Here is a 25,877-nt window from a genome sequence, read left to right as displayed (position 1 = left end):
AGCAATATAGCAAATTTGTTTGGCTGAATTCAGCTAGTTAACAAAGATCTAACAATCGAAATTTCATCATCCATGAGTCTAGTTTGTTATGATTTAGTTCATTTGGTTCTAAAAGTCTTTTTTTTTCAAATATATGTATAATAGCACAGTTCGCTTTTCTGGAAAATATGAGAAACATTGAAAAAATTGAACGGTAAAACCCGTTGACTACGTTATAAGCAAAGACCAATTTGCAGAGCAAATGTAAATTTTTTGGGTCCAGCATGAACACTTTAGGTCGAGGTAAAGTCGAGCCTCATATTTGAGTCGAGCTAAAGTCCAGCATCAAAAATTTTGGTCGAGCCAAAGTCTAGCTGAACGAATAGGTCCAGCTAAATTCTTTTCATGGGCTGTTTCAGTCCAGCATGGTCTTTTCATACCATTCTTTTGTCGAGAATGGTCTTTTCATAATACGAGGCCTAAACCTGGGTTGTTGTCTTTCAGTTGTTCTTCTTCTATGGCTACACAGTGAGTGAGAGTGAGTTGGAGAGAGCATTAGTAGAGACACTTGCGAGATACACAGAATTCAGTGGACGGTATGTTATATATCATAATAACTTATCTGCAAACATATCTACGTATTTTAAATGGCAATAATCGTTGAATCTACTCTGCCCCCCCCACAGCTTACCCAGGGGTAGGTGGACGACCATAGACCCTCTGATCAGACCATTTGGGTCGCACACTGGTGGCGTGGCGCGACCCAAAATACATGGGCTGGGAAACGCTGGAGTCGCACGATGGTCTGGACAATGGTCGCACTCCGGTCTGATCAGAAGGCAAAGTCTGGGAAATGGTCTGGACTATGGTCGCACTACGGTCTGATCAGAGGGTAAAGTCGCACTATAGTCTGATCATAGGTCGCACCAAAGTCTGGACAATGGTCGCACTACGGTCTGATCAGGGACCAAAGTCTGGACGTAAGTTGCCCCAACATCTGACCACAGAGCATTAACTGACCGTATTTATTTGACTGCAGTTTTGTATCATTGTTGTTGATGACTCAAAATAAAAGTTGCAGGCACTTCAAATTGACAGTTTGTTCATATTTTTAACAATAAGTTTTGTCTTTGTCCTAGCCTTAACAAGATATGTTAAATTATTCAATTTTAAGTTGAGTATTGTATAGGTTTGGATTGAATCATTTAAACAAATAACAACGGATTAAAATATGTGTTCAGGAATGGTCTCATTGTAGGACAAAGTTTGGAGTATGGACTGATCAGTGGGAGCGTTGGTCGCACTTAAGTCACACAAAATTTTGGGTCGCACCAGAGTCGAACAAAATTTTTAGGTCACATGATAGTCTGATCAGAGGTCTTTTGTGTCGCAATATGGTCGCATATTTTCTTGGGTCGCACGATGGTCTGATAAGAGGGCAAAGTCTGGGAAATGGTCTGATCAGAGCGGTCTAAGGTCTTAATCCCCCCCCCCCCCGCAGCTATCATTCAATTATTTTATATATTAACGTGCTATATAATTCAGAAAGATTCATTCAGTAATGAATGAGAACAAAATAAACAAAAATTGGATCTATTCTGTTTCGGGCCCCCAGTGTTTTTTATGACCTCTAGTTACAAATTATATGCTGTTATATAGCACGTTATTATGTAAGAAAATAGCACGTGCGCCTGGGGTTCATAAAAAAATTATGCTCACTAAGCTGGGGGTCTCTGGTGATTTTTTTTAAAAAAAATGTGAAAAATGGTGAAAAACTATCAAAAGTTTGGGTTCTATTTTCAGTCTGGACGCAACAAAGACAATGGTCAACCTGACCAACGAGGGTGCCATGATTTCATACATCGAAGATGCTTCAGTATCTTTCGAGGAATTGAAAGCAACCAACTTTATTTTCGACCTATGCGCTGAGCATTTTGGTGAGACCAAACCCCAGCTAGACGAATATTTATTCAAACTTAGGGTCCAAAAACTGGCTGGTGAATCTGGGATGATGTTAGCATTTGGGTTCCGTCACTTTCTGGCTGATGTTAACTCAGGATATCTCTTTGTAGCTGACTTCTGCGCACAACTTGGATCGAAACAGTTCAAAATTGATGGAAGTAAGGTTAGAATTTGACGACGGCAGCTTTAGAGGAAATGTTGATTAAGTTTCTAAATTTTTAGCATTTAGAGGGTCGCTATTTTCTTTTTTATACAACGCTCCAACTTTTTTTTGATATAAATTACCCCAACATCACAGCGTGATCTCAAATAAAACAAATAAAATTAATAAAGATGAACTTGGAAAAGCGCGATTTCAAATAAAACAAATAAAATTAGTAAAAATGAACTTGGAAAAGCGTGATCTCAAATAAAACAAATAAAATTAGTAAAAATGAACTTGAACGCAACGCAATAGCTGGGACTATTATTGGCCTTCTCCTGGTTGTTACGACTCGAATAGGATTATTGGTATTCTACAAGTTTTTTACGACTGGAAGAAGATTATTGGTATTCTAACACCCTATATACCTCCCCTAACCTTGTGCCAACCTCTTCCCCCCAACTACATACGCCATCCACCCATATCCCTAACACAAAATCTTTGCTTCTTACTACAAGTTTCGTAGATTTGTATTTCTTTCTTGATATTTCTGAATTAGGCAGGGTTTATTGAAAGAATTTTTGTTGCACGACACTTCGAGTCGTTTTCAGTATTTTACCGGCTATGTTTTTTAGCTGATGTATTTTTGTTGATAGCAACCTACCCCCTAACTGAGCCCCCTGCTCCGACCCAGATACCTACCTAAAATTTGGTTTGTTTCCAACAGTATACTGCCTTGCTTGTACTTCATTTTGATATTCTGAAAACAAGAATGAATAGTCAAAACAATTTTTTTTTCTCAACTTTCAGTCGTTTCTGTTATTCGGCTATTATTTTTGTTAACTGGATATTTTTGTTTAGCTGACACAAGTTTGTTCATCACTCGAATTTTTGACCTTTGATTCTAAACAGTGACTTTTAGAACGTTGACTATTCTGATTTCGAACATTGGACAATAACTGTAGCTTAGTAACTAACACAAGGCTATTATGTACTATTCAAAATGCTCAAGGTGAAAAGGAATTTTGAGCAGTTTTCCCATAACATTCCCTACTCCCTATCCAAACGACTCTGATACCTCAAACCCCACCCCTACTCCCCCCACCTTCCCTTCTACCTATTCCCACACACACACACACACACGCACACACACACACACACACACACACAACACACACACACACACCACACACACACACACACACACACACCTACCATCCCCCCTTAAAATTGATTTCTGTTTTGGAACATTTTGAATTTAACCTTATCTTTGTTTTGGAGTATGGTTAATGGAAACCGTTTGTGATGTTCAAGATGAAAAGGTATTTTGAGAAATTTAGATCCTGTAATGTTCCGCATACCATTCTCACTACCCGCCTCCACATACAATACTCCAGGTAATTACACATATTAAACCGTGGCATCTATCTAAAGCCCACTTTTACTCCCTACCTAACCCACTGAGCACCCATTCCCCTAACGCGGTCAACCCCACCTCCTCTTACCTACCCCCACCCCACATCCTCCTAGGTACACCAGCTCCACACGTAATTGTCACCACAAAGACACCTGAACACATTCCCAGCTAAAAATTAGTTGTTTGTAAATATGTATTCCTGTTTTTTTTAATGGATCCCTATGAAATAACTTGGGTTATCTACTGTTTTATAGCGAACATTAAGGAGGTGCTTTTGAGAAATTTTTCTATCACCACGGTCACTCCTGTCTATCCAAATTACAGAACCCGCCAACCACCTACATCCCCGCTTATCTACCCCACTCCCCACCTATCTGCCATCATCTACTCACCCCTCCACCCCATCCGCATCTACCTAACCCACACATATCTGCCTAACTACCCTCTACATACAAATTCCGCTCACCTACCTACCCCCACCCCCTCCATGCACCTACCTCCATACCTTCCCCCAAACCTTCATACCCCCACGCCTGCCTAAACCCATCTATTTATCCCACCTACTATCTGCCTATCACCCACCACTAACCCACCCGTCAAAATGAAAACTGCTGCTGCTTTTTTCAAGACAGTAAAGTTCTCTCAGTTATTTAAAATTTTCTCTCCAATGTTTGCGGTGTAGGCAGAACACCGGCACTTTCTCTTTGATTTTTCTGATTTAGAGCAAATATTAGACTTTTCGAGTCGTTTCCGGTATTCTACCGCCTATGTATTTTAGTTCGTCCCCAGAAGCTTTGTTAGGACGTCACAACCTTTTCAAATCTGCTTTTTGATATTTTGCTATTAATTTGTTCTTTCTCGTGATTCAGTTTTTGGTATCACGTGACATACCCCACTCGAAAAATTGACTTCATCACTCTGATATTGACTTCAATTCAAAGAGAGACAAGGATAAGTTATTTCGTGTCTCTCTAATTGAAGGTTGTTTGCTATTATCTAATAGATGCAGCAATAAATTAAACAGATTCCCAATCACATTATAACATTTCTGCATTTTATAAAAAAGTGGACTGGTTTTCCTCTGTTTTAAGACTGCAGATTTACTACGAAGCTATTGCGGTTCTTTTCTGGCAATCTTCCAATATGTTTCATTTCGGTGGAACTAATTTTTAATCAAAAGTGGAAGCGTATAGCATCCATTTCCCTGGTCTTTTTTAAATGAGTCCGGTAAAGAAAATTCTCTCAAAAAGTGCTGACCCTAAGTTTTTTAACTATAACATATGATGGTCGAGATCTGCGTTTGCAAACAAAAATTATAAAATAAATGGTCAAGCATTACTGCTGTGAAACCGTGTTGTTTGCTTGCCGGGTTCAGAAGGAATGGCTGATTTATATGATCCTACAAGTTTTTTGCAAAGGAAGTTTAAATTTAAAGAAATAAAATTTAGTTTAAACATGGAAGAATCTGCATCATGATTATTTAATTTGTAAGACGATTCTTGCAAGTTCATTGAGATCGGTCTTTGCTCCCATTGGTTCCTCCCAAATGTACAAACGAATCAGTATCGTGTTTGAAGAAATTATTTTTAGTGTATTTGTTAATAAAACCTTCAATAAAAAAGTCTGAAATCACATTCATTAGTTCAGCAGGTTAAATGTCTTCACTCTTTATCAACATCCAACTAAACGTGTACGAAAAATAAAAAAAATTGCTTTCTATTTTACTCTTACTATGATCTGATTGTCATACTTTTTTAGCAGCTGCCCATTTTTAAAGTTTGTTGGATTGTCTTTACCGCAATTAGCAGGCTTATGAAGATTTAGTTTTTTCCAGATTAAGTTATCAAGAACTTAGAAAGACGTGGTATCTTCTCATAAACAATTATGAAAATCTTTTAAGATCAGAATGCCGTCTCGACCAAGGTTTTCGCGACGCAAATAATTGATGTTTCTTAATTGATAGTAACTAATTGGTCTGCTTATATCCAATGAAGATATTGGATCATTAATATCACCAACAAGATTTAGTGGCCTTTTTCTCGTGCTTTCTTAAACATTAGAAGTCTCTGCAGAGCTTCATCACAAAAAAACGCTTTGAAAATTTTGTTTTTGGTCAATAGATTTTTCTATGCAGAAATATAATTAATTTTTGTATCGATAGATAGTTATTCATTATCAATTACAGTTTTATAATTAAACGATAAATTGATGATTCTATTATATAAACTGCATACAAATAATTTATCTATTTAATCAAGGCTTATTCTGGGAGCAAAATATCAACAATGCTTGAAATGGAGTCAGAATTTAACCTGCTGAAATGGAGTCAGAATTATGAAAATCTTTTAAGATCAGAATGCCGTCTCGACCAAGGTTTTCGCGACGCAAATAATTGATGTTTCTTAATTGATAGTAACTAATTGGTCTGCTTATATCCATTGAAGATATTGGATCATTAATATCACCAACAAGATTTAGTGGCCTTTTCTCGTGCTTTCTTAAACATTAGAAGTCTCTGCAGAGCTTCATCACAAAAAAACGCTTTGAAAATTTTGTTTTTGGTCAATAGATTTTTCTATGCAGAAATATAATTAATTTTTGTATCGATAGATAGTTATACATTATCAATTACAGTTTTATAATTAAACGATAAATTGATGATTCGATTATATAAACTGCATACAAATAATTTATCTATTTAATCAAGGCTTATTCTGGGAGCAAAATATCAACAATGCTTGAAATGGAGTCAGAATTTTGCTGCGATTTCACTTCAGCTTGCTCTGGTTTATAAAAAACTTTATATATTATGACTGTGAAATTGAACAACGGCGTGTTAACTTATTTTGATTAAAAAGTTTGTTCCAAAAGTTGCAGAGTTTTCTTTTAACATAGATACCTTTTTTAGGCCTATATAAGAGTGCTGTCAAACTTATAAACTTTTCAGACTAGCTTTAGCAGTTTTCTTTGAGAGGCGCAAAAAAATATGAAATTTTATCACTCTGAAAATCACAGAGACTTCTTTTCGTGCTAATCTCGAAGTATGGTTTAAAAATGTTCTTCAGCTGGTAGAATATTTGCTCAAAAGCACTAGTTATTGTCACAAAAACCCTAAATTCACAAACTTATAAAAATAGAATTTTTAACAAAGCTCATTAGACGATCAGAACTAATTTTTCATCATCAAAGTTACAATCTTTTTGCCGTTTTCTAGCCCGTTTGAAAACTCTTTAATGTTTTCTAATAACTTTGATAATTGTTTCAATTGCAAATCACCGGCACTTCCGCTCAATGTGTTTTATTTTGCTCAATTTCCTTCTGGAGTCAATTAAAAACTGTTTTTACCCCGAAAATTGAAATTCAGACTGCTTAAGTCACACCCTCAACTGCTGAACCCTCAAATAAAAACTCAAATAGAAACCAAAATTCAAATAAAACGGATAATCAGGAAATAAATTGAAACAAAAGTAGCAAAAAAAGGGAATTCAATGCTCAAGCTTGTTCTGAAAGGTGCTGAATTTGTCATTTTTTCAAGCATTATAAGACAATATTTATGTAACGCTTTTTGTTGCAATTAAATTGAAAGCACTTACAATTTAGTTTAAACATGGAAGAATCTGCAAAATGAGTATTTAATTTGTAAGACGATTCTTGCAAATTCATTTAGGTCGGTCTTTGCTCTCATTGGTTCCTTCCAAATGTACAAACGAATCAGTATCGTGTTTGAAGAATTAATTTTTAGTGTACTTTTAAAAAAATCTTAAATAAAAAGTCTCAAATGACATTTATTAGCTCAGCAGGTTCAATGTATTCACTCCTTATCAACATACAACTAAAAGTTTATGAAAAATAAATCAAAAATTTTGTTTTCTGTTTTGCTCTTACTGTGATCTGATTGTCTTACTTTTTTAGCAGCTGCCCATTTTAAAATTTTGTTGGATTGTTTCCCCGCAATTAGCAGGCTTTATGAAGATTTAGTTTTTTTAGATTAAGTTATCAAAAAACTTAGAAAGACGTTATCGTCTCATAAACATTTATGAAAATCTTTTAAGATCAGAATGCCGTCTCGACCAAGGCTTCCGCGACGCAAATAATTGATGATTCTTAATTGATAATAATTAATTGGTCTCTTTAGATCCATTGAAAATATTGTGTCATTATTGTCACCAACAAGATTCGGTGGCCGATCTCCCGTGTTTTCTTTAACATTAGAAGTCTGCTGAGCTACATCACAAATAAACGCTTTGAAAATTTTTTAAACAAGTTTTTGGTTTAGACCTAATTCATATCAATTAAAAACAATGCATTCAGAAGCTTAACTTATAGATTATATTTGTTAATTGTTTGTAGATTATATTTACAATTGTTTCAATATTTTATTTGGGACTATTTTGTCTGGGACTTTTTTGTCTGCTTTATTGGGACTATTTTGTCTGGGACTATTTTGTCTGGGAATATTTTGCAATTTGGGACTGTTTTGTCTGAGTCTTTTTTGTCTGGGACTGTTTTGTCCGGACACGTGAGAGCAAAATATCAACAATGTTTTCAATGGAGTCAGAATTTGCTGCAATTTCAATTCAGTTTGCTCTGGGTTATAAAAAACTTTATATATTATGACTGTGAAATTGGACAACGGCGTGTTAAATTATTTTGCACGCCGTTCTCAAACGGCGTGCAAAATAATTCGCAATTTTTGTGAATTATTTTGCAAAAATTGCAAATTTTCGCAATTTTTGCAATTTTTTTTGAGAGGCGCAAAAAATATGAAACGCTATCTCTATGAAAATCACAAGAATACGCTCGCAGAAACTTCTTTTTGTGCTAATGTCAAGTAATGTTTTAAAACGGTTCTTCAGGTGGTAGAATATTTGCTCAAAAGCTCTAGTCATTGCCACAAAAACGCTAAATTCACAAACTTTTAGAATTTGCATTTTCAACAAAGCTCATTACACGGTCAGAACTATTTTTCATCATCAAAATTAAAATCTTTTTGCAGTTTTCTTAGCCCGTTTGAAAACTCTTTAATGTTTTCTAATAACTCTGATAATTGTTTCAATTACAAATTACCGGCGCTTCCACTCAATATGTTTTTTTTTGGCTCAATTACCTTCAGGAGATAATTAAAAACTGTTTTTGCCCCGAAAATTGAAACTCAAACTCCTCAAGTCACACCCTCTAAAACTGCTGAACCCTAAAACCAAAACTTAAATAAAACAAAAATAAAATAATCAGGAAACAAATTGAAGCAAAAGCAGCCAAAAAGGAATTCAACGCTCAAGCTTGTTCTGAAAGGTGCCTAATTTGTCATTTTTTCAAGCATTATAGACAATATTTATATGACGCTTTTTGATGCAACTTTGTTGACGTTTTTCACTGTTGAATTCAGCAAAAATTGTGACTGATGACATTATATTTCAGCTCGTTCAGGGAGAAAGACTCAAATTTGTCAAGCCATCCGGGCGGCCTGTGAATGAAGACCCGGGAATTACGGTGCCAACTTCACCGGAAAAACTTGCTGAATTAAACGCCAAAAATATGTACGACCTGGCTACAAACCCGCCCAAAACTGTCAACCTTCTGGTAACGGCCGAGAAGTTAAAACAACTAAAACAAGATGTTCTTGCAGAGGCATCTGTTGCAAAAAAACAAAGTCCTGACCGAGGAAAAAATTCATCTTTCCACAAATGATTGCATGGCTAGTTTGTTGTATAAAGCATTTGCAGATACTGCGCCTGAAAATTTGGTCTGGAATCCTAAAAATAATTTTTATTTTATGATGGCTATGAACACGCGTTTCAGACGAGAGCCAAAAATATCTCGTGAAACCGTCGGAAATTTCGTGATAGGCACATATGTGGAGGTGTCGAGAGAAACAGCTGCAGAAATGAGCAATTTTGACATCGCATTTGCAATGCGAAAGAAAATTCTGGAAATGGACGAAGACTACATACAGTCGACCATTGATAAAATAGCGGAGGTAAAAGTGGGTTATGCGCCCGCATATTGGAACCCTTTCGCCCTTAAGATAACCAACTGGAATCGTTATTTCGACTGGTACTCGGACGCTGATTTGGGCAGCGGACCTCCAGAAAGGTTTGGCCAGTATCGCAAACTTATGTTTAGAAGTTTTGGTTTTGTGAAGCCTTACCAGAAAGACGGCGATATTGATATCACATTTTCCCTGGACAAACTACACATGGATAAGTTTTTAGAGCACAAAAACCTTAAAAAATATTTTCAAGTGCTTTAAAAATGCTTTTTAAAGATGTTCTGATTAATATTCTAGAATAATTCTCTTAAAATTGTCTATGTACCTTAATATACTCAGACCGTATGCTTCCATGCAATGCATAACTGGGCCTGTACACAATCTACCCGATAAAATGTCTCATAAATAATTAGTAAATTTATTTTTCACTGCTTTTTTCTTGAAGGTTTTCAGTCTAATGAAATAGATGACAAAGTTCCCATCGTGTCCTTCTAAATATCTTTTTCGGAGTGTCAAAATGGCCCTTTAAGAATAAAAGCAATGAAGACATCAATTAAAAAAGTTTTGTGGTTTAGGAAAGTCTAAGTAGAGAAACTGAACTAAAATTTATATTAAAGAAATTGGTACAACCTTTGGTGAAGTTCTAGACTCTCAAAAATCATCAGCTAAATCAGGTATTCAATGTGCTAGCCTGACGAAGTTTTAGTTGCGTCCTTTGTCTGGCCAACGAAAAATCAACAATAAATCGGGTTGAAACATCGATAATTTTTAAATTAAAACAACTATGGCTGTTCCCTTTCGCTATCATAAAAAGTTGTATTTAAGGATTCCCATTATCTTATAAAAACATTTTCAATTTGGTTGATCAGAAAGCCTCTTTTAATCCTTCTTGAACCCCACTTTAGAGATCTTATCAACAAGGGAACATTCTTTCAATAATTTCACGAATCCGAAATCTTGTCACCCAATTTTGCTCCTTCTTTTTTTAACTTATGAATTGTTTTTCGAACATTTAAAAGCTTTTTAATATTGCCGCGAATTCTGTAAAACGCCAATTTATGTAATAGCGCTTAAGTTTTCGAACCTGAAAAATTTCTGATTTCAGCCATATTTTTCTTTTACATTTTTTCCAATTTGCCTATTTTTTCAAGATTACCAAATGAGAAAAAAATATGAGAAAATTGAAAAACAATTATTCCCGAGTAAGTTTTAGTATTCTCTGCCTCAAGGGAGTTAAGGTCTTTCAGATGTCAGCGAATACACTACAGTAAAAACACAAAGAACGCAAGTTGATACCACCGGTGCTGAGAGCACTGATATATCATCGTACATCTGGACTCAGCTGGGTAATTCTCAGTTAAATAGCAAAGCTATACGTCTTGAGACTCATGGTGCTCATCAAATGGCGCTTCCAGAATCTCTAATATGTGATGGTGAGTGGAACTGAGTGTAGGAAACAACAGTTAGCGAAAGTGCATCCCGATGAAACATTTTGGCTGCTTGCAAGAGATACTGCCCCCCCCCCAAACCGCCACTGCAGCGGGTTTTGAACAAGTACCTGCAGTCAAAGAATATTTTGCACGTGTGAAAACCATGCCCAGATCACTGCCAACGTTCTGCAGGGACGTCTACCTCTACATGACAGGGTCAAAGAAACACTCAAGTCAATTTTGCGACCTGGAATTCCGTAGCCAGTTCAGTTTGTTGGCGCCACTTTTTTACAGCAATGTAACAGCGGTAACGATATTGAGTGCTGAGACTATGCGTGGTTCTGAAATATCTCGTCAAGTGCAATGTTACGAACAACAATTTCAATGGGGGCATTTATTTTTGGCAAAATTGATTTATGAGACCCATATCGTCACATTGAGTTGTTGACAAGGATGCAAAAGAAATATGCACAGGATTTTTCAGGACAAGCCCGCAGTTCGCGAATACTTGTATCAAAAAACAGTGACATAAAAAACATTTCACCGTTAATGATAAAAAATTCAACTCAAAACCAATCTCCAGCGTGGTTATCTATCTCTAAGGAAAGAAAAGCTCCTGTTCATAAACGTGTCGAGAAAGTCAAAAATGTAAAACCGCCATGAATTGTGAAACAACATAGGTCCGCTGTGGACCTGGACACCATTATTGTGGTTAAGTAACTTTAGTATGTGTTTTTTTAGTACAATATTCTTTCAAAAAAAATACCTAATACGTCTGATAACAGTTGTGCTCAGATATGTCAGATATGCAATGACATACAGAAAATTTAGTTTAGCCAAATTTAATTTACTTGATTTTGGGTCCTATCTTGAGGGACGCTAATTATTTTTTATGTCTCGATTACTTAAGCTCATTCAAGATGCTTTTCATTTTAGAGTTTCCTCTAATTTTAGACGATGGATTATAGGTGAGGGGAAGTATCAATGGATAAACTGTTGATTGATTAATACAATTAGAATTAGCAACTGATTAATTTTGAATAGCATATAGAAGTTTTTTTATATCGCTATTTATACTGTAACGGGCAAGAGAGGTTGTCCTCGGACAAAGGTGTTTTTTTTCAGTATAATTCAAGTCAATAAATTAAAGATTCTCAGTCTTTTTAATTCTTATTTTTTCTTTTGGTAAAGAAGAGTTTGCCCGGTTATTTAGCCAAGCTGAGTTCACGTTACGCATGCTTAACAACTTAAGGTAATAAATTCTAGAAAGTAGACAATAAGCATAACTAACTTGACTCTTTTTGTGGAACACGGTAGCAATTTTTTTGAGAAGCTCATAGTTAAACTTTAAACATCATGATTGTGTTAAGAGATCAGATTCATTAATATGTCTATCGTGAAGACTTTGTTGCTCGACTTAAGTAAAATTTGTTTCCAAAAATTTGACACAAGTTAATAATAATAAATTACGTTTCCTTCATGATGGCCCAATAGTCAGATTAAACATCTTAGTTATCATCATAACTTGTATCTTCTCATAACTTGTCTAATCCATGGCAGCATATGGGTGACATTGATAAATGTTTCTTCTCCGGTGCAGTCGATAATTTCACCAGTCAATTCGTCTCTAAAATAGTAGAAAAGTGTGTTGATTTTTGGGATATTTACCGTTTGTGCCCCCCCCCCCCCCTGTACCTTATGCACCCCCCCCCCTCCCACTTACAGAGCACGTGTCATTACATAGTAAATCGTTATGTAAAATATGGCACGTAGGTCTGCGGGTTGCAAAAAATATTCACACATGGAGGGGGGCACAAAAGGAAAAGATTCGATTTTTGCTGAGAATTATTATTTCAAAATATGAATGATCGCGCGGTTATGGAAAGATTTTTGGTTTTACCAATTCAGTGTACAAACAAAACTACTACAATTTTCATATCCAGTTTTAAAAGTAGGTTCGTAAATAGTTTTAATTCGCTATTACCATGCTAGCAAAATTAAATGCTCTCGACATCGCATGTGGATAGTTGTCAGCCGCTGACACTTTTTTTCATTAAAGATTTTAAGGTTTTTCACATTTACTCCCTTCCCCGCCGCCCACCCGCATCATGGTATAATCAATGTAATTTAGGAAAGAGTTAGGTTATATATGAGCACTAAGCTAGCACGTACCTAAAGTTCAGTGAATCAGAACAAATTTCAGGGAAAGTATTCTGTCTTCTTCTGAATCAGTACTGATTTACAATGAATCATTGCTTCGGATACTGTATAGTTATGGCCCGTACCTAAGGTTCAGTGACAACCAATACTGATTCAGAAGTTTTTTTACTGATTCAGAAGGATTTCAGAACCAAATGTCAAGTTATTTCTGAATTTCTCTTAATCAGAGCAAAGTTCAGAGAAAGTATTCTGTATTCTTCTGAATCAGAAGATAATTCAGAATGAATCACTGAGTTGGCTCTGAATCAGATAAATTCAGTGTAAATTGTGACCTGAATTAGACTCTGACTCATTACTGAATTCGGCTGAGAGTTTGGTACGGGAGGGGTTGGGGGTTATAATGAGAAACCCCCTGTTATCGTATAAAATCTGACAAATTTCTTACAAAATTGTCTTATAAAAACTTACAAGAAGATGCATCCCCTTACAAGATCTTATCAGACAATTTGTCAGATCTTACACGAAAAAAATTCTACCTTTTGTGAACTTTTATCGTGTGAGATCTGATAAGATGCTTACTAAGAATTTTTTTCTTGTAAGATCTTAGAAGATCTTACACGATAAAAATTCCAGAATCAGTGGAGAAGAGCCAGATTATATTTTCGGTACGCACTGATTCCTGGTTACAACCCACCTATAGTTGGTAGCAATTGGCTTCACCATTCCATAGACGCATTTTGGTTCTCCCATTTCACAACATTGCGCATCTTTTTGATGAGAAATTCTGGACCCAAATTGGTACACAGGGGAACCAACATCTCCGACACATGTGTTCACATCTGCAAATCAAACAGTCAGGTAGCTTATATAGTATAAATAGATTTAGTCACCTGTGTTCATTTTATGAGTTTTTTGGATAAACATGTATTACAATATGACTTGGAACAATTATAAGTGTCATAAAGTGGACGTGAAGAGATTGCAAGGCTAATTTTGGCTTCATCGTAGATTTACAATAAAAAGGAATAGAATAGTAGTGAAAATGCCAACATTTTCACGGAGGGGCGGGTGTGACAATGCCAGCCGGCATGGCTTTTTGGGCTCCTTTTTCGTAGAAAATGTTTTTTTTGCCAGCAAAAAATTGTCAATAATATTTTCAAAGGTGTCAACCAAAACCGACATGACGGTTTAACCTAGTAGAATCCCTGTCAAAGAGTTCAAAAGTTTGCAATTTGATTACGGTCGACCGGACTCTGGGTCCTTAAATTTCCCAAATAGGAAGACATAAAAACATAAACCAGTATTTGAGGAGAAGAATTAAAACGTTAAAATTAAAATCTGAGGAAGAAACTAGCTCATTGACTCATTTAGAATAATTTATTGAACCTTTTCTTCAGCGGAGAAAACAGAATGTCAGCAACTCAACAAGTTTGCCTCCAGAGTTTTTATTAACGTCGAAGCACCCAGTTGTTGAAGAAGTTGAAGAAAACGATCTTCCACAGCAAAATGAAAGGCAAAACTTGGAGAAGTTTGATTTTTGATAGAGTGCAAAAAATATTTATTATGGAAAAACTGATAGACTATCTGAGTTCTTCATAGTTTATATGAAAACTTTCTAACTGAGATCAATTGGTATGAGTTGTTTTAACTTTTACTAATAATTTTTTAATAAATATTTTACTTGGGCTCAAGATGATAATACATGATGGGAATACCAATGGGACAAGTTCACGCTGTTGTAGAAGAACTTATTATCAAAAAGAAAGTAGCAGTAAATGTTCATCAAAATTTTGTTTGAAATCAAACAGCTTTGACACCTTATTTTCGTGTTTCTGAACTAACCGTGTTAAAAAAACCGAAAGGAGAGTTCAACTTTGACATCCAGATTGTCAATTTTAGTTGCAAGCAAATTGTCAAATCCATGAATCTGAATAAGATTATATCTATCCAAGATAGTGTTTCAATGGCTGTTTTCGGCCGTGTAAAAAGTTCAAAACGTGGCGATTCAATATTTGTAGGCATTATATTTTTATCCTTAAAAAATGTCCTTCGATATTTGATGACAATTATAACAAATAACAACAAAGTATTTGCCAAGTTGGTTTCTTCAGGACGTCACAAAAACAATTAGCAAATAAAAAATTTACGTAAAACAAAATCGAACCGTTATCAGCAGAGCAGGTTGTCTCGCATTATAGAGCTGAATTTGACCCACATCAGTTTGTCTAAATCGGCGCCCGACATTCAGCATGTTTAATATTTTGTCAGAAAACTAAATTGCGCTTTATTAAAAAATTAACTAAATTTTAGTGCACTGATACGAATTGGCAACGGTAGAATGGATCGGGGATTTGTTTTTCAATCTTCAGCCAAGAACTTTTAATTCCTTTCGATACTGTTCATACGCAACTACACCAGTTTCCATGGTGTTCTCTCTTCTATCTGATAAAGCAGAAAGAACGCCTCTAATCAATGAAAGAGAAAAAGTAATCTTTACTGGAGCACATTGCGTATTTATGGTTAAGTAATTTTTTGCGTAATTTAGACAGTGATACTATAGAAGTGCTCAATTAGCATTTTAAAAATCGTATGCGACCAATTGAAAACGCTAACGATGAGTGTCGAACAAAATCGATACTTCGGATAGAAAATATCTTATTTAGTTAGCAAGAAGTGCGAAGAAGGATGACAAACTTCAAAGACTTAGCGTGCTTGCAAGGGTCTCGTCTTGATCTTTCATTTGCAGCAGCCAATTACCAAGTAAAGAAATAAGTAATCTTGATTGTTTCAAAATTCTAAGACTTTTAAATCTAAAAAAAAGTCTTGGTAACCAACAGCAATGCTGAAACTGCGATCCAGAAAAGAGCTCAGTGAGTTGCCAAACAAAAAAGAAAAGAAGTCGATGTCGTCAAAAAGAATCAAGCTCAACTATAACAAACAATTGTTACCGAGGAATCTTGGAAAATAGAAGGGTTTTTAAAAACTCAAAAGAAGACGGAACTAAGCAAGAGGAGAGAAAATGGGAGCTTTTGACGAATTATAAACAAATTGGATTTGTTGATTTGTTGAAGTGCACGAAACTCCCTGCAGCATTTAGAAACATGGAAAATCTACCCCGAAATCTTTTTGAAATAAGTAAAGTGAAGCTTTTCCTGGACGAACAAAACGCTCTCACAAAGCATAAAATAAGTAAAAAAATTTTTTTATCACTGTAATTCATTGCAAACAATTTTACCTAGATTTCGCTTCTTAACTACACTTTTGTAGATAAATTGGCAGATAAATTGGTAGATAAATAATTTTGCATCTGACTGTCCCTCACGTTATACCTATGAGTTAATCACCTGCAATCAAAGTACGCCACAACAGCAGTTGATGCCTTCATGAGAATGATAAAGAACACGCAATCTAAATGTGTGGTAGAGGTCGACGAAGAATTCCAGGGATCGTTCAGCACTCTTTGTCACAAAAAACGAACTCAAATTTACAACTCTTAAAGCGCGGACAAAATCAATTTTCGCGAAAAAAAAACAACCATTTGCCCAAAATTTGCTATTCAAGTACCTTGAGGAAAAGAAGATTTTTTCAAAAATTTATCAGTTGTACAATTTTGCACAAATCATTATCAATTCAGTTAAAAAGGTATGTAAAAGAGTCAATGATCAATGTGACAAAATTGACAATCCTTGTTTAATGTCATCAAGTTTAAGTGCGTCAGCAAAACTAGTTCGTCGAGAACAACTTGACGTTGGACACTTTGTGCGAATATCGAAATTGGAGCTTCCTTTTCAGAAAAGATGTGAGCAAACTTCTATCAGCGAAGTTGTCAAGATAAACAAGATACCATCAAAAAATCTCCGACTAATAGTCTCATGGAACGTCTCAAGAGCCAGTAAAAGGTAGATGTTCTGAGTTACAGTTGGTCAATGGTAGATAGAATAGTAGTGAAATAACAAAACTTTACGGTTCACTGAATTTATTGATCACTTAGTTTCATCGGTCTACGTGAACAATTTTGCTCAAAACATCTTGTCCTCAAAATTTGAAGAAAAGTAATTGAAAGACTTTTGCGAGTTGCACTGGTTAAATTTATCTGCCGGCCAAAAATAAATCAAATGAACAACAAGGATCTTTATTTCAGAGGGACTGAAGTTTCACGAAAAAATTATTCCTACAGCTGTTCTTTCCGGACAAAAAGAAGGAGAAACAGCTTTCATTGGATGTAGTTCCTCTGAAGACCGGATCCATCTTTTAGAATCGTTGAAGGCAGCCACCGTCTTACCGCATTTTGACCATATATATAACAAAATCAGCGGAGGTTTAGTTATCTTTTTTTGAGAAAAACGACTGATCTACTTTTCCGAATAACGAGTTTTGGGGCGTGTTAGGTTTCGAAAGTAATCAAGATTGGTTAGGTTATCATTTTGCTTAGACAATCCACTTCAGAAGAGCAACCTGAAAATATACTCCGCCTAGAGAAAGAAAGATATAACCGCGATAAATTTTGGCCGTAACAAAGGTTCTAGGTTAATCTAAAGACAATAATTTATCCCATATGAAAGAAAAAAAATGCCATCATGATAATACCGAGCCCTAAGTTGTTAGCCAATAACACGGAGGTCTTGGTGAGATTAATAATTGTCTCAGCAATAAGGGAACCGGGAGCGAATCTTAGGCTACTAGATGGTGTAAACAAAAAAATGGAGACTATTGCAGCTTAAATGATTGCTTGTTTACAGCAGAGCAATGAACCCTGCAAATTCTTCTTTATTTAGAAGGCCATTTAGCGCAATATACCAGGTTTTTCGAAAAGCAAACGAAAAATGCCACAAGAAAACCAAAAATATTAATTTACTGGCTGGATTTGGAGGTCAGCCTAATTTAGTAAACATTGTTCCACACTAAACAGAAGTGTAGAAAAGTGTCGATCAACTCACAGGGATCAATTCATGTAAAAATTATACAAAAATATTTTAAAGAACAAAAAATTCTTCTTGGCACAATTCTTTGGTATTAGAGATGGGTTCGTTTTACTCTAGAAAGCATATCTCTATACTGTCTCTGACATGGGCATATATCTCAATCAACAACTGCAAACCCAATTTGCAGATAGATACAGGTCCACACAGCTCAGTGCTTTTGCCGTCAAGAATCGGGACGTAATGGTAAACCTCAGTTGGACTATAATAAGGCCAACTTGAAGCATCTGATGATATCCATTTAGGTCTGGATATTGACTGGAACACACATGATATTGACTAGAACTAAATTACAACATTATCACAACAAAAACATTTTTTGCTGCGAAGGGATGCAAAGCTCTAGAAAAATTGATATCAGGAAAGCAGCCATATTCTGTGAAGTCAGGAAAAATGTTTTGCATCTTTAAATTCAAGTTAAAGAGAAGCGTTAGAAGACGGCTAAACAGTGAATCCGGCCGCTTGTACGTTATAGAGCTCAAAAAATTTAAACAAATAAATTGTGATAAACCAGTAGGAGAGAGAAAAAAATGTTAATTCTGTCAAAAATGGTTGATTATTATGAAATTCTGAGAAAACTAAAGAAAAATTGAGAAAATAATTTCTACTGAACTTCTGAAAACAATATAAAAAGTAGCTGAATTTGTCGTGAATTGATTTAAATTGCTTGAACAATGGACAAAAATCACTGATTCACGTTTTTATAATTTTGACTTCTCACAGATTGAATAGTTTAATCAAACTTTTCTCATGTTTTTTTATGCAATGACTCTGATACTAGAAGGTTCAGAAGATTCCTAAGATCGAGAAATGCGTCTAGAACACACACATTTTGTTGAGAATTTGATGCTTGTTGGTCCACACTGTTCAATTCAGCGTTGTTTTTTCCCTCTTTTTTTTCTCCGGAAGATATTGGGAGAGAAAAGACACAATCCACGCAGCAATTGACTCAGGAGTTCTGCGGGTCAGAAAATTGTCAATATGTGGCCCGGGACACAATATTGTTGTTGTTGTCTCTCACCCGGATATCCAGTTCACAACTATGAGCTAATTTTTAAAGTGCTTATCTGTGAGAAACGCTAAGAAGAAGCCTTTGGCTGAAATTTTTTAAGTGATTTGCATATGAATGTTTTCGATCCCGTCAAAAGTTCATCAGTAAATATTCAATTGGCTTGATCGACTCAATGTCATCAGTTTGTGATCACTGACCGTTCCAACGGGTTCCTTTACGTTAGATAGTTTTAAATCTGACATCTGATTGACAGGTCCAAAAATTAAAGATTGATCCAGAGTAAACTTTTTTTAAATATACGTAAGTTCAGTTTTTTCTTCCGTTTATTAATCGACTCCACAGAGATTTTCAGGTACGTTCTTCTTCATTTTTATGAAGCTTTATGAATGAAAGGTTCTAAGTTTCCGAAAGACGCTTTTTTACTACAACTTTTTATGTAAGAGAGGTTAGCTTTTAGTTCTTTGCTTCTTCGATTTAGGCGGTGAAATCACTGATTCTCTTTTTGTCATATTTTTGATTGAAATAGTGCGAAAACCGTAGAGCGAATCGAGACTACTTAGATATGATCAAAAAAACCTGTTCACTATATTCAGTTTCATCTTCAACTTTTTCCGTGTTTTTTCGAACAATTGTTAGTCGTAGAAAAGATATTTTTTAAATAACAGCTCAACTTGCTGAAACGCTGTGACGTTTTGCTCTTTTCGCTGTTGAAAGTGTAATAAAAGAAGAACACAAGTTGTTTTTGTAGGCGAACGTCGGTTAAATTCTGAAGCATCCCTATCCGAAAATTAGGCTCTCGGTTATTAAACTTCCCTCTATTTTCTGCTATTTGTTAAGAGGAACAGATGAAATCCCAAACCAAATTGAAAAGTATGTTAAGAGAGCAAATTAAGTTCCAGCAATGTAAACTTGTACCCTTCGAAAGGAATATTAACTACTTCAGAAGTTAGTATTTTGTTTAGCAGAATACGGAACCTTGATTTTGATTTTAAACTATTGCACTGGAAAAGTGAATTTGTATTTTATATCTGACTTGTAGAATTTTACCATCTGTTTATGAAAGTAATTTATTTTCAATTCGGAAAAAAGAGCAAAAAATGATGCAACATTAATTTTTGATTATCTCGTATCTTGTCAGTACAGAAGTTAGTTTTTCGTTTTTTGTTTAGCAGAATACGGAACGCTTAATTTTGATTTAAAATATTGTACTGGAAAATTGAATTTGTATTTTTATCGCACTTGTAGAATTTTACCGAGTGTTTATGAACGTAATTTATTTGTCAATTCGGTAAAAAAAAGCGTAAAAAATGATGCAACGTTAATTTTCCCTTACCTCCGATCTTGTCAGTACATATATCTCTCTCGTCACAAAAGTGAAGACGGTCAACTAGCAACACAAATCCCTTCTGAAGATAGTTGACTCTGAATAAACCCTCTTGAAATGGACCCGGGAATACAAACTGTTTCCTTGAGGTAGACCCAATTCCAGTCACTCCAATCACATCACCCTGTCTCAATGTCTCCTCACATACTGGAAGGTAGCTCTCTTCATCTATGAAAAAAGTGATTGACAACTTCCGGTTAAGAATAACACAAAGTTTTAGGTTTTGCAAATTCAAAATTTTCAATCAGTTTCAATCAAAACGAAGAACACTTAACATGAAGGGAGCTATGAAAAAGGTGATTTACAACTTCTGGTGAAGAATAGTAGTAAATTTTCAGGTTTTGAAAATTCAAATTTTCAAACCCGTTTTAGTCAAAACTCAGAGCTTTCGACAGGTCGCTTTTAGAAAGCATTAAAAAAACCCGGAACGAGTTTCAAGTCTTGATCAGTATTTCTCCAGAGAAATACAAGCCTTGAATTGAGAAATGAGTACTGACGACGTCTTATTTCAAGTCTTAAGACTTGTGAAGACATATCAAGATTTGTCAAGACTTAAGACTTGATTTAAGACGTGCCAAGTCTAAAAATTGGCATTATCAGAGCTCTGATACAGTACTGATCCAAGACTTGCAATTCCACTGAATTGGTAATTAAGATTCCACTGATTCCGCCAAGTAAGACTTGACGTTCAGTCCGGAAAAGCTTAGAAACGATACCGCTGGTACCGTTTTTAACCAAACAACAAGCAAAAAGAATTCAAAAAGGGGCCCTGAACTTGTTTTCTGGACTAAAATCAGGTAAAAGGAAACAGGAGAAGAAATTGAAGTTCATTTACTGAGAAATTTCTCATAGGATCACGAAAGTCATTTTTTTACATGAATTTTTTTTTACTCATTTAACGAAAAAACTGTTTTACCATTTAGTCATTTTAATGGTTCAAATTCTATACTCTTTACTCTTTTTGTGTTTAATTTTTCGAATTAGTTCCCATTTTTTGTTTATAGACAGAAGCTCTTTGATAGTCGTAACGTACCCTAGTCTCAGGAGTCCACAAAAATTTTTTGAAATTTTGATTAGGAAAAATTACAAATCTTCGGCTCAAAAGTTTAAGTGAAATAAAAGCCAGCTTGTACAGTACTGAATTCTTGTTTGTTTAAGGAGGAATTTGAAAAGTTCTGCCAAAAATTAGCCCAAAATATCATTAAAGCACAGCATTAACATAGATTGTTGACCGTGGCGCACAAAACTGTTGATTTTAGATATCTGGCTCGAAAACTATTGTTACGTTATGACTCAAAGTTTTTAACATTCGACTATAATCTTCACATTTTAATAACATGAAAATTGTTTTTTGCGAACATTGAAAGTTTTTTTTAATAAGCTTTCCTACCCCTGATTTGCTTTTCCAAGCGTAGCAGTGCGATAGCATTGCGGGATGTCTCAGCTCTTTCTAAGCTAAAACAAAACAAATTAGCCAGTTTCCACCGTAAACAATACTTACATTCTCCAAATGCCGTGAAATCCGGAGATTCTAATACAAGTCATTTAGGTTTCTTGGAGCCATCAATTTAGAGAAATTTGAACTGATCCTATCAATCAAATAGCCGTTTTAGAAAAATTCTACAGCTTCTAAAAGTATTTATTCGATTTTTTTTGTTCATAGACGTCTAGTTTGACAAGACTGTCTCCAGAAACAAATTAGTATGTCCTGGCGACTTCAAACAGAAGTGGTTTTTATCCAGACTGTCTTTGGTTGAAGATGATCATATCATGTAGTCAAGTACTTCATCCTTTCCAAATTTAAGTTCTTGCGTGATGAAATGAATTCTTCCATTCATGAGATCAAATATCTGACGTGTGATCATATTATGAAACACAAGAACCTTACATGATCTCAGTAGGAATCAAGGGTAAATGTCCACTTTAAAGAAGACATAGGTAGATTTCTAGATACATTGATCCAACTGCTACTACGATCGCCACCCGGGTCGAGGTTTTTGGGTAAATTTTCGTAAGAAATGCGGTGAATGCGGTGAATTATCGTAAGAAATGCGGTGATTGCGGTGAATGCGGTGAAAAAAAATAATTCACCGCTTTTCACCGCATTTCTTACAAAAATTCACCACCAAATTCACCGCATTTCTTACGAAAATTCACCGCATAGACTATTATGACAAATTAATGTAAGAAATGCGGTGAATGCGGTGAATGCGGTGAAAAAAAATAATTCACCGCTATTCGACCCCAGGTCTAGGTGTCAACGCTAAAAAGCGTTAAATTATGTGAAATTTTGTTGTGGGCTGAAGTATCCATATGCATAAAATTAATACTTCCGAAATCTTAATTACGAAATCTAATATCTGACGAAATCTACGTTATCATATATTGTTGCATGAAGTTAGTGGATATAGCTTTACACCATTTAACAACACGTCATTCGATGTTATATAGTCCGTTTTTTGTTATTTTTGCTGCAACAGTAATTTTTCAATATAAAGTCAAACGCGACCATTTATGATGTCCAGCTAGCCAGACTGTCGACAATTTGAGTGTTCTTTGAGTGCGTTGTGGTTCTACAGCAAAAGAAATTCCGAAAATTGAACAAATTGAACTGAAATATTATGCCACATTACAATGCAGGCTTTTTAAAACTTTGTGCTGTCTTACATAGCTATTAAGGAACCATAGAGATCATATTGACATAGCATGTTTTCTGAGAATTTAGTTTGATGGAAGATCTGATATGGCCATGCTAGCCAGGTTTTTGAGGCAGGTTTTCCTCAAGGTACTTTTGAGTTTAATTTTATAGGGACTTCCTTGGGCCATGGAACGGTCAAATTTTAATTGCTCACGATGTCAGTTTCCTTAATTTGAAATCAATATATCTTTCAAAACAAAGCTTGTGAGGATTGGGTTGTGCATGTAAAACCCTATTTATAAAATGAAACTGTTCAAAGCCTCTAAATTGCACTCACCGTTCTATTCTCTATTCAGAAAAACGACTAAATTTTCGAAACTGTCAAGTTACTAAAATTGTCAAAAAATTGTCTAAAAAACAATGAGATCAAAATTTGCAAAAAAATGTAAAAAAGTACAAAATTTGCGAGAACTATATGCAATTATTCGAGAAAATAAAATTATTAAGGTTTGCAAGCTGGTCTGCAAATAATAATTATAATGAATGATTGATTTCCTGTTAACAAGTTATGCAAAAGAAGTTTACTTATTGAGTACCAAATCATGTACATTGAAGTTGAACAGAAAAAACGACAGAGAAAAATCAGAGCACACCATTAGATAATCAGTTGATCCGTTTTCGGGTGCCCACAATGTATGGAATATCTAAAAAAATGTTTTTGATTAGGAAGAAAAAAAAGCATTATTACTATAATATTTGAACGATAATCATGATCGGTTTAAACAAAAAAAAACAGTTAGGTAATTGAATGCAAGGGTTAAAAATTTGAGCGTACTTCAAATAATATCTTGAAGAGTCCTGGTTGTCAACTATCTAGTTTTCTAAAAACATATGGCAAAAATTTTTAACTCGCCGATTTGCCATCTTTGAAATCGTATTTACAAAGGAAGGGTCAGGAAATACCAACAAATTCAACATTTTTCGAAAGTTAAACCTCAATCTGTTCGTCACATTTTTTCGATCACTGCAATCTAGACACATTGTTGTTTTTGGCTTTTATTTACCATTTAATTTACTGGTTTTTGTTTACTGTTTTATTCATTATCATTCAAGAAAAATTTCAGGTGATTTGTATATGTTTGGATATATATTTGTATATATTTCTTTAGTTTTCAAATAGGGTATTTCAGCTTTATGGGGCAGACTATGTCATAATGCACTAACTTTTCTGAGAAGAAAGTTTGAGTGACGAGATAACGGTGAGTCTCTTTGTATGCCAAACCACTTCTCTCCCAAATATGCACTAACATAGGACTCCCTAAAAACAACTCCCTAGTCTAGACCTCGACCTATGAAAAGAACATGCTCGACCAACATTGGGTAAGATTAGACCATTCAGGACCCAAAAGAGCTATGAAAAGAACTTTGCTAGTCTTTCTTGATCACCTGGACTCTTGCTCGACCTAAATTTTGTCACTCTGGACATTTTCTCGACCCTAAAAGTTACGCTGGAATTTTGCTCGACACACGTTTTGCCACCCTGGACATTGACTTGACCCAAAAAGTTAAGCTGGAGTTTTGCTCGACCAAACTTGGGCTCTAGATTTTTCCTCAACCAAAATTTTCCTCGATCAAAATCATAATTCAACAAAAAGTATTTTCATGGATCCTTTTTGACCCAGTCAAATCTATTGTCAAATCATTGGTCGAGCAGAAGTCTTTCCATGAGTCTTCATTTTTGCCTCAAAAATATTACGCGCATTTTTGTGCTCACTTTTGCTCATAATGTAGTCTTTCATCTTTCGCAATTCTGAAGAACTATCCATCTGTCGAAAAAGTGCAGTTTAAAAAAGATAATTCTTACTTTTGGAGGGAAAACAAAATTCCTTATAATTAAACTACCTAGTTTCATTCAATCAAGTAAGGTGGTATTATTGTACGGCTGCGATAATTGCTTTATCTTAAGAATTGCAGATTCTCTTGACAGTAGACAAATTTCCAATAGTGTTTTAAGTTGGACTGCAGTGGTGCAACGCTGCTTAGCTTTCCTGCGTTGCTGCTTCATCATGTGCAGCAGCAAACGAAAAAAATCCCCAAACTTGCAAAAAAAGCAGACTTACGAAAAGACTTTTGACTCATGACAAGACAATGCTCGACCATAATTTCCTACAAAAAGACTTTTGCTTGACTCATGGAGAGACATTTGCTGAACCTTAAATAAGAACTCCCCGTGTAATTGTGGTCAATATTGACCTCCCTACAGGACTTTTCTGGTCTTTTCAGAAGTCTAGGTCTAGACTAGGGTAGGTAACAATATACTGCTGGGATTAGGATCACTATCTAAAAATTATTTGCTATTAAAGTATAGTTCGGATTATAAACATAGCAATAAACAATCCCTCCCCCACAGCAATTAGTTACTCCCCAAGGATAGATTAGCACCCTTCAAACTAGCAACTTTATACCCTTATGATAAACGATAATAAATGTAATTTCTAATTATATATCATGTTGTTTTCGACTAGTTTTTTGCTACCTAGAATTTGCGCCATTAATTGGAATCATTGATGAATAGAATAGATCAGATTACTTGGTACCAGAAATTTGATTCCAGCAACTTTTAAGATGACTGTTTACGGAATAGTGGTGTTTTCACTGTCAATGAAGCCAAATATTAACCGATATAAAAAAGAATATGTGAAAAATAACTAGGCAGTTGGCTAGACGTAGGGATCAAAAATTACAAATAAAATTGAAGAAAGCTCACTTACCGTAATACCTGAAG

The 25,877-nt window shown here is 35.2% G+C and overlaps 2 protein-coding genes across 4 annotated transcripts in view; one reads left to right on the top strand and one right to left on the bottom strand.

The window, feature by feature from the left end:
* Window positions 1-9,922, top strand: part of LOC142345531 (uncharacterized) — a 15,812-nt gene extending 5,890 nt beyond the window's left edge. For 2 of the 3 annotated variants that reach the window (XM_075397605.1, XM_075397606.1), the window contains exons 3-5: window positions 484-575; window positions 1,783-2,104; window positions 8,919-9,922. In XM_075397605.1, coding sequence (XP_075253720.1) covers window positions 484-575; window positions 1,783-2,104; window positions 8,919-9,188 — 684 coding nt within the window. In that variant the 3' untranslated portion in view covers window positions 9,189-9,922. The remainder of the gene's footprint in view (window positions 1-483; window positions 576-1,782; window positions 2,105-8,918) is intronic. The other variant, XM_075397607.1, reaches the window with a different exon arrangement.
* Window positions 9,923-12,400: 2,478 nt separating this feature from the next.
* Window positions 12,401-24,412, bottom strand: LOC142345530 (uncharacterized). The gene is made up of 5 exons (XM_075397604.1): window positions 24,317-24,412; window positions 21,845-21,909; window positions 20,404-20,622; window positions 13,774-13,918; window positions 12,401-12,546 (listed from the first exon to the last, which is right to left on the bottom strand). Exons 1-5 carry the CDS (start codon window positions 24,400-24,402, stop codon window positions 12,438-12,440), a joined length of 624 nt encoding a protein of 207 aa, XP_075253719.1. The 5' UTR covers window positions 24,403-24,412; the 3' UTR covers window positions 12,401-12,437.
* Window positions 24,413-25,877: the final 1,465 nt, after the last annotated feature.

Source organism: Convolutriloba macropyga, chromosome 9 (genome assembly GCF_964194025.1).
Source record: "Convolutriloba macropyga chromosome 9, txConMacr16.3, whole genome shotgun sequence".
In the NCBI taxonomy this organism is placed as follows: domain Eukaryota; kingdom Metazoa; phylum Xenacoelomorpha; order Acoela; family Convolutidae; genus Convolutriloba; species Convolutriloba macropyga.
This window is presented reverse-complemented; position numbering and strand designations above follow the sequence as displayed.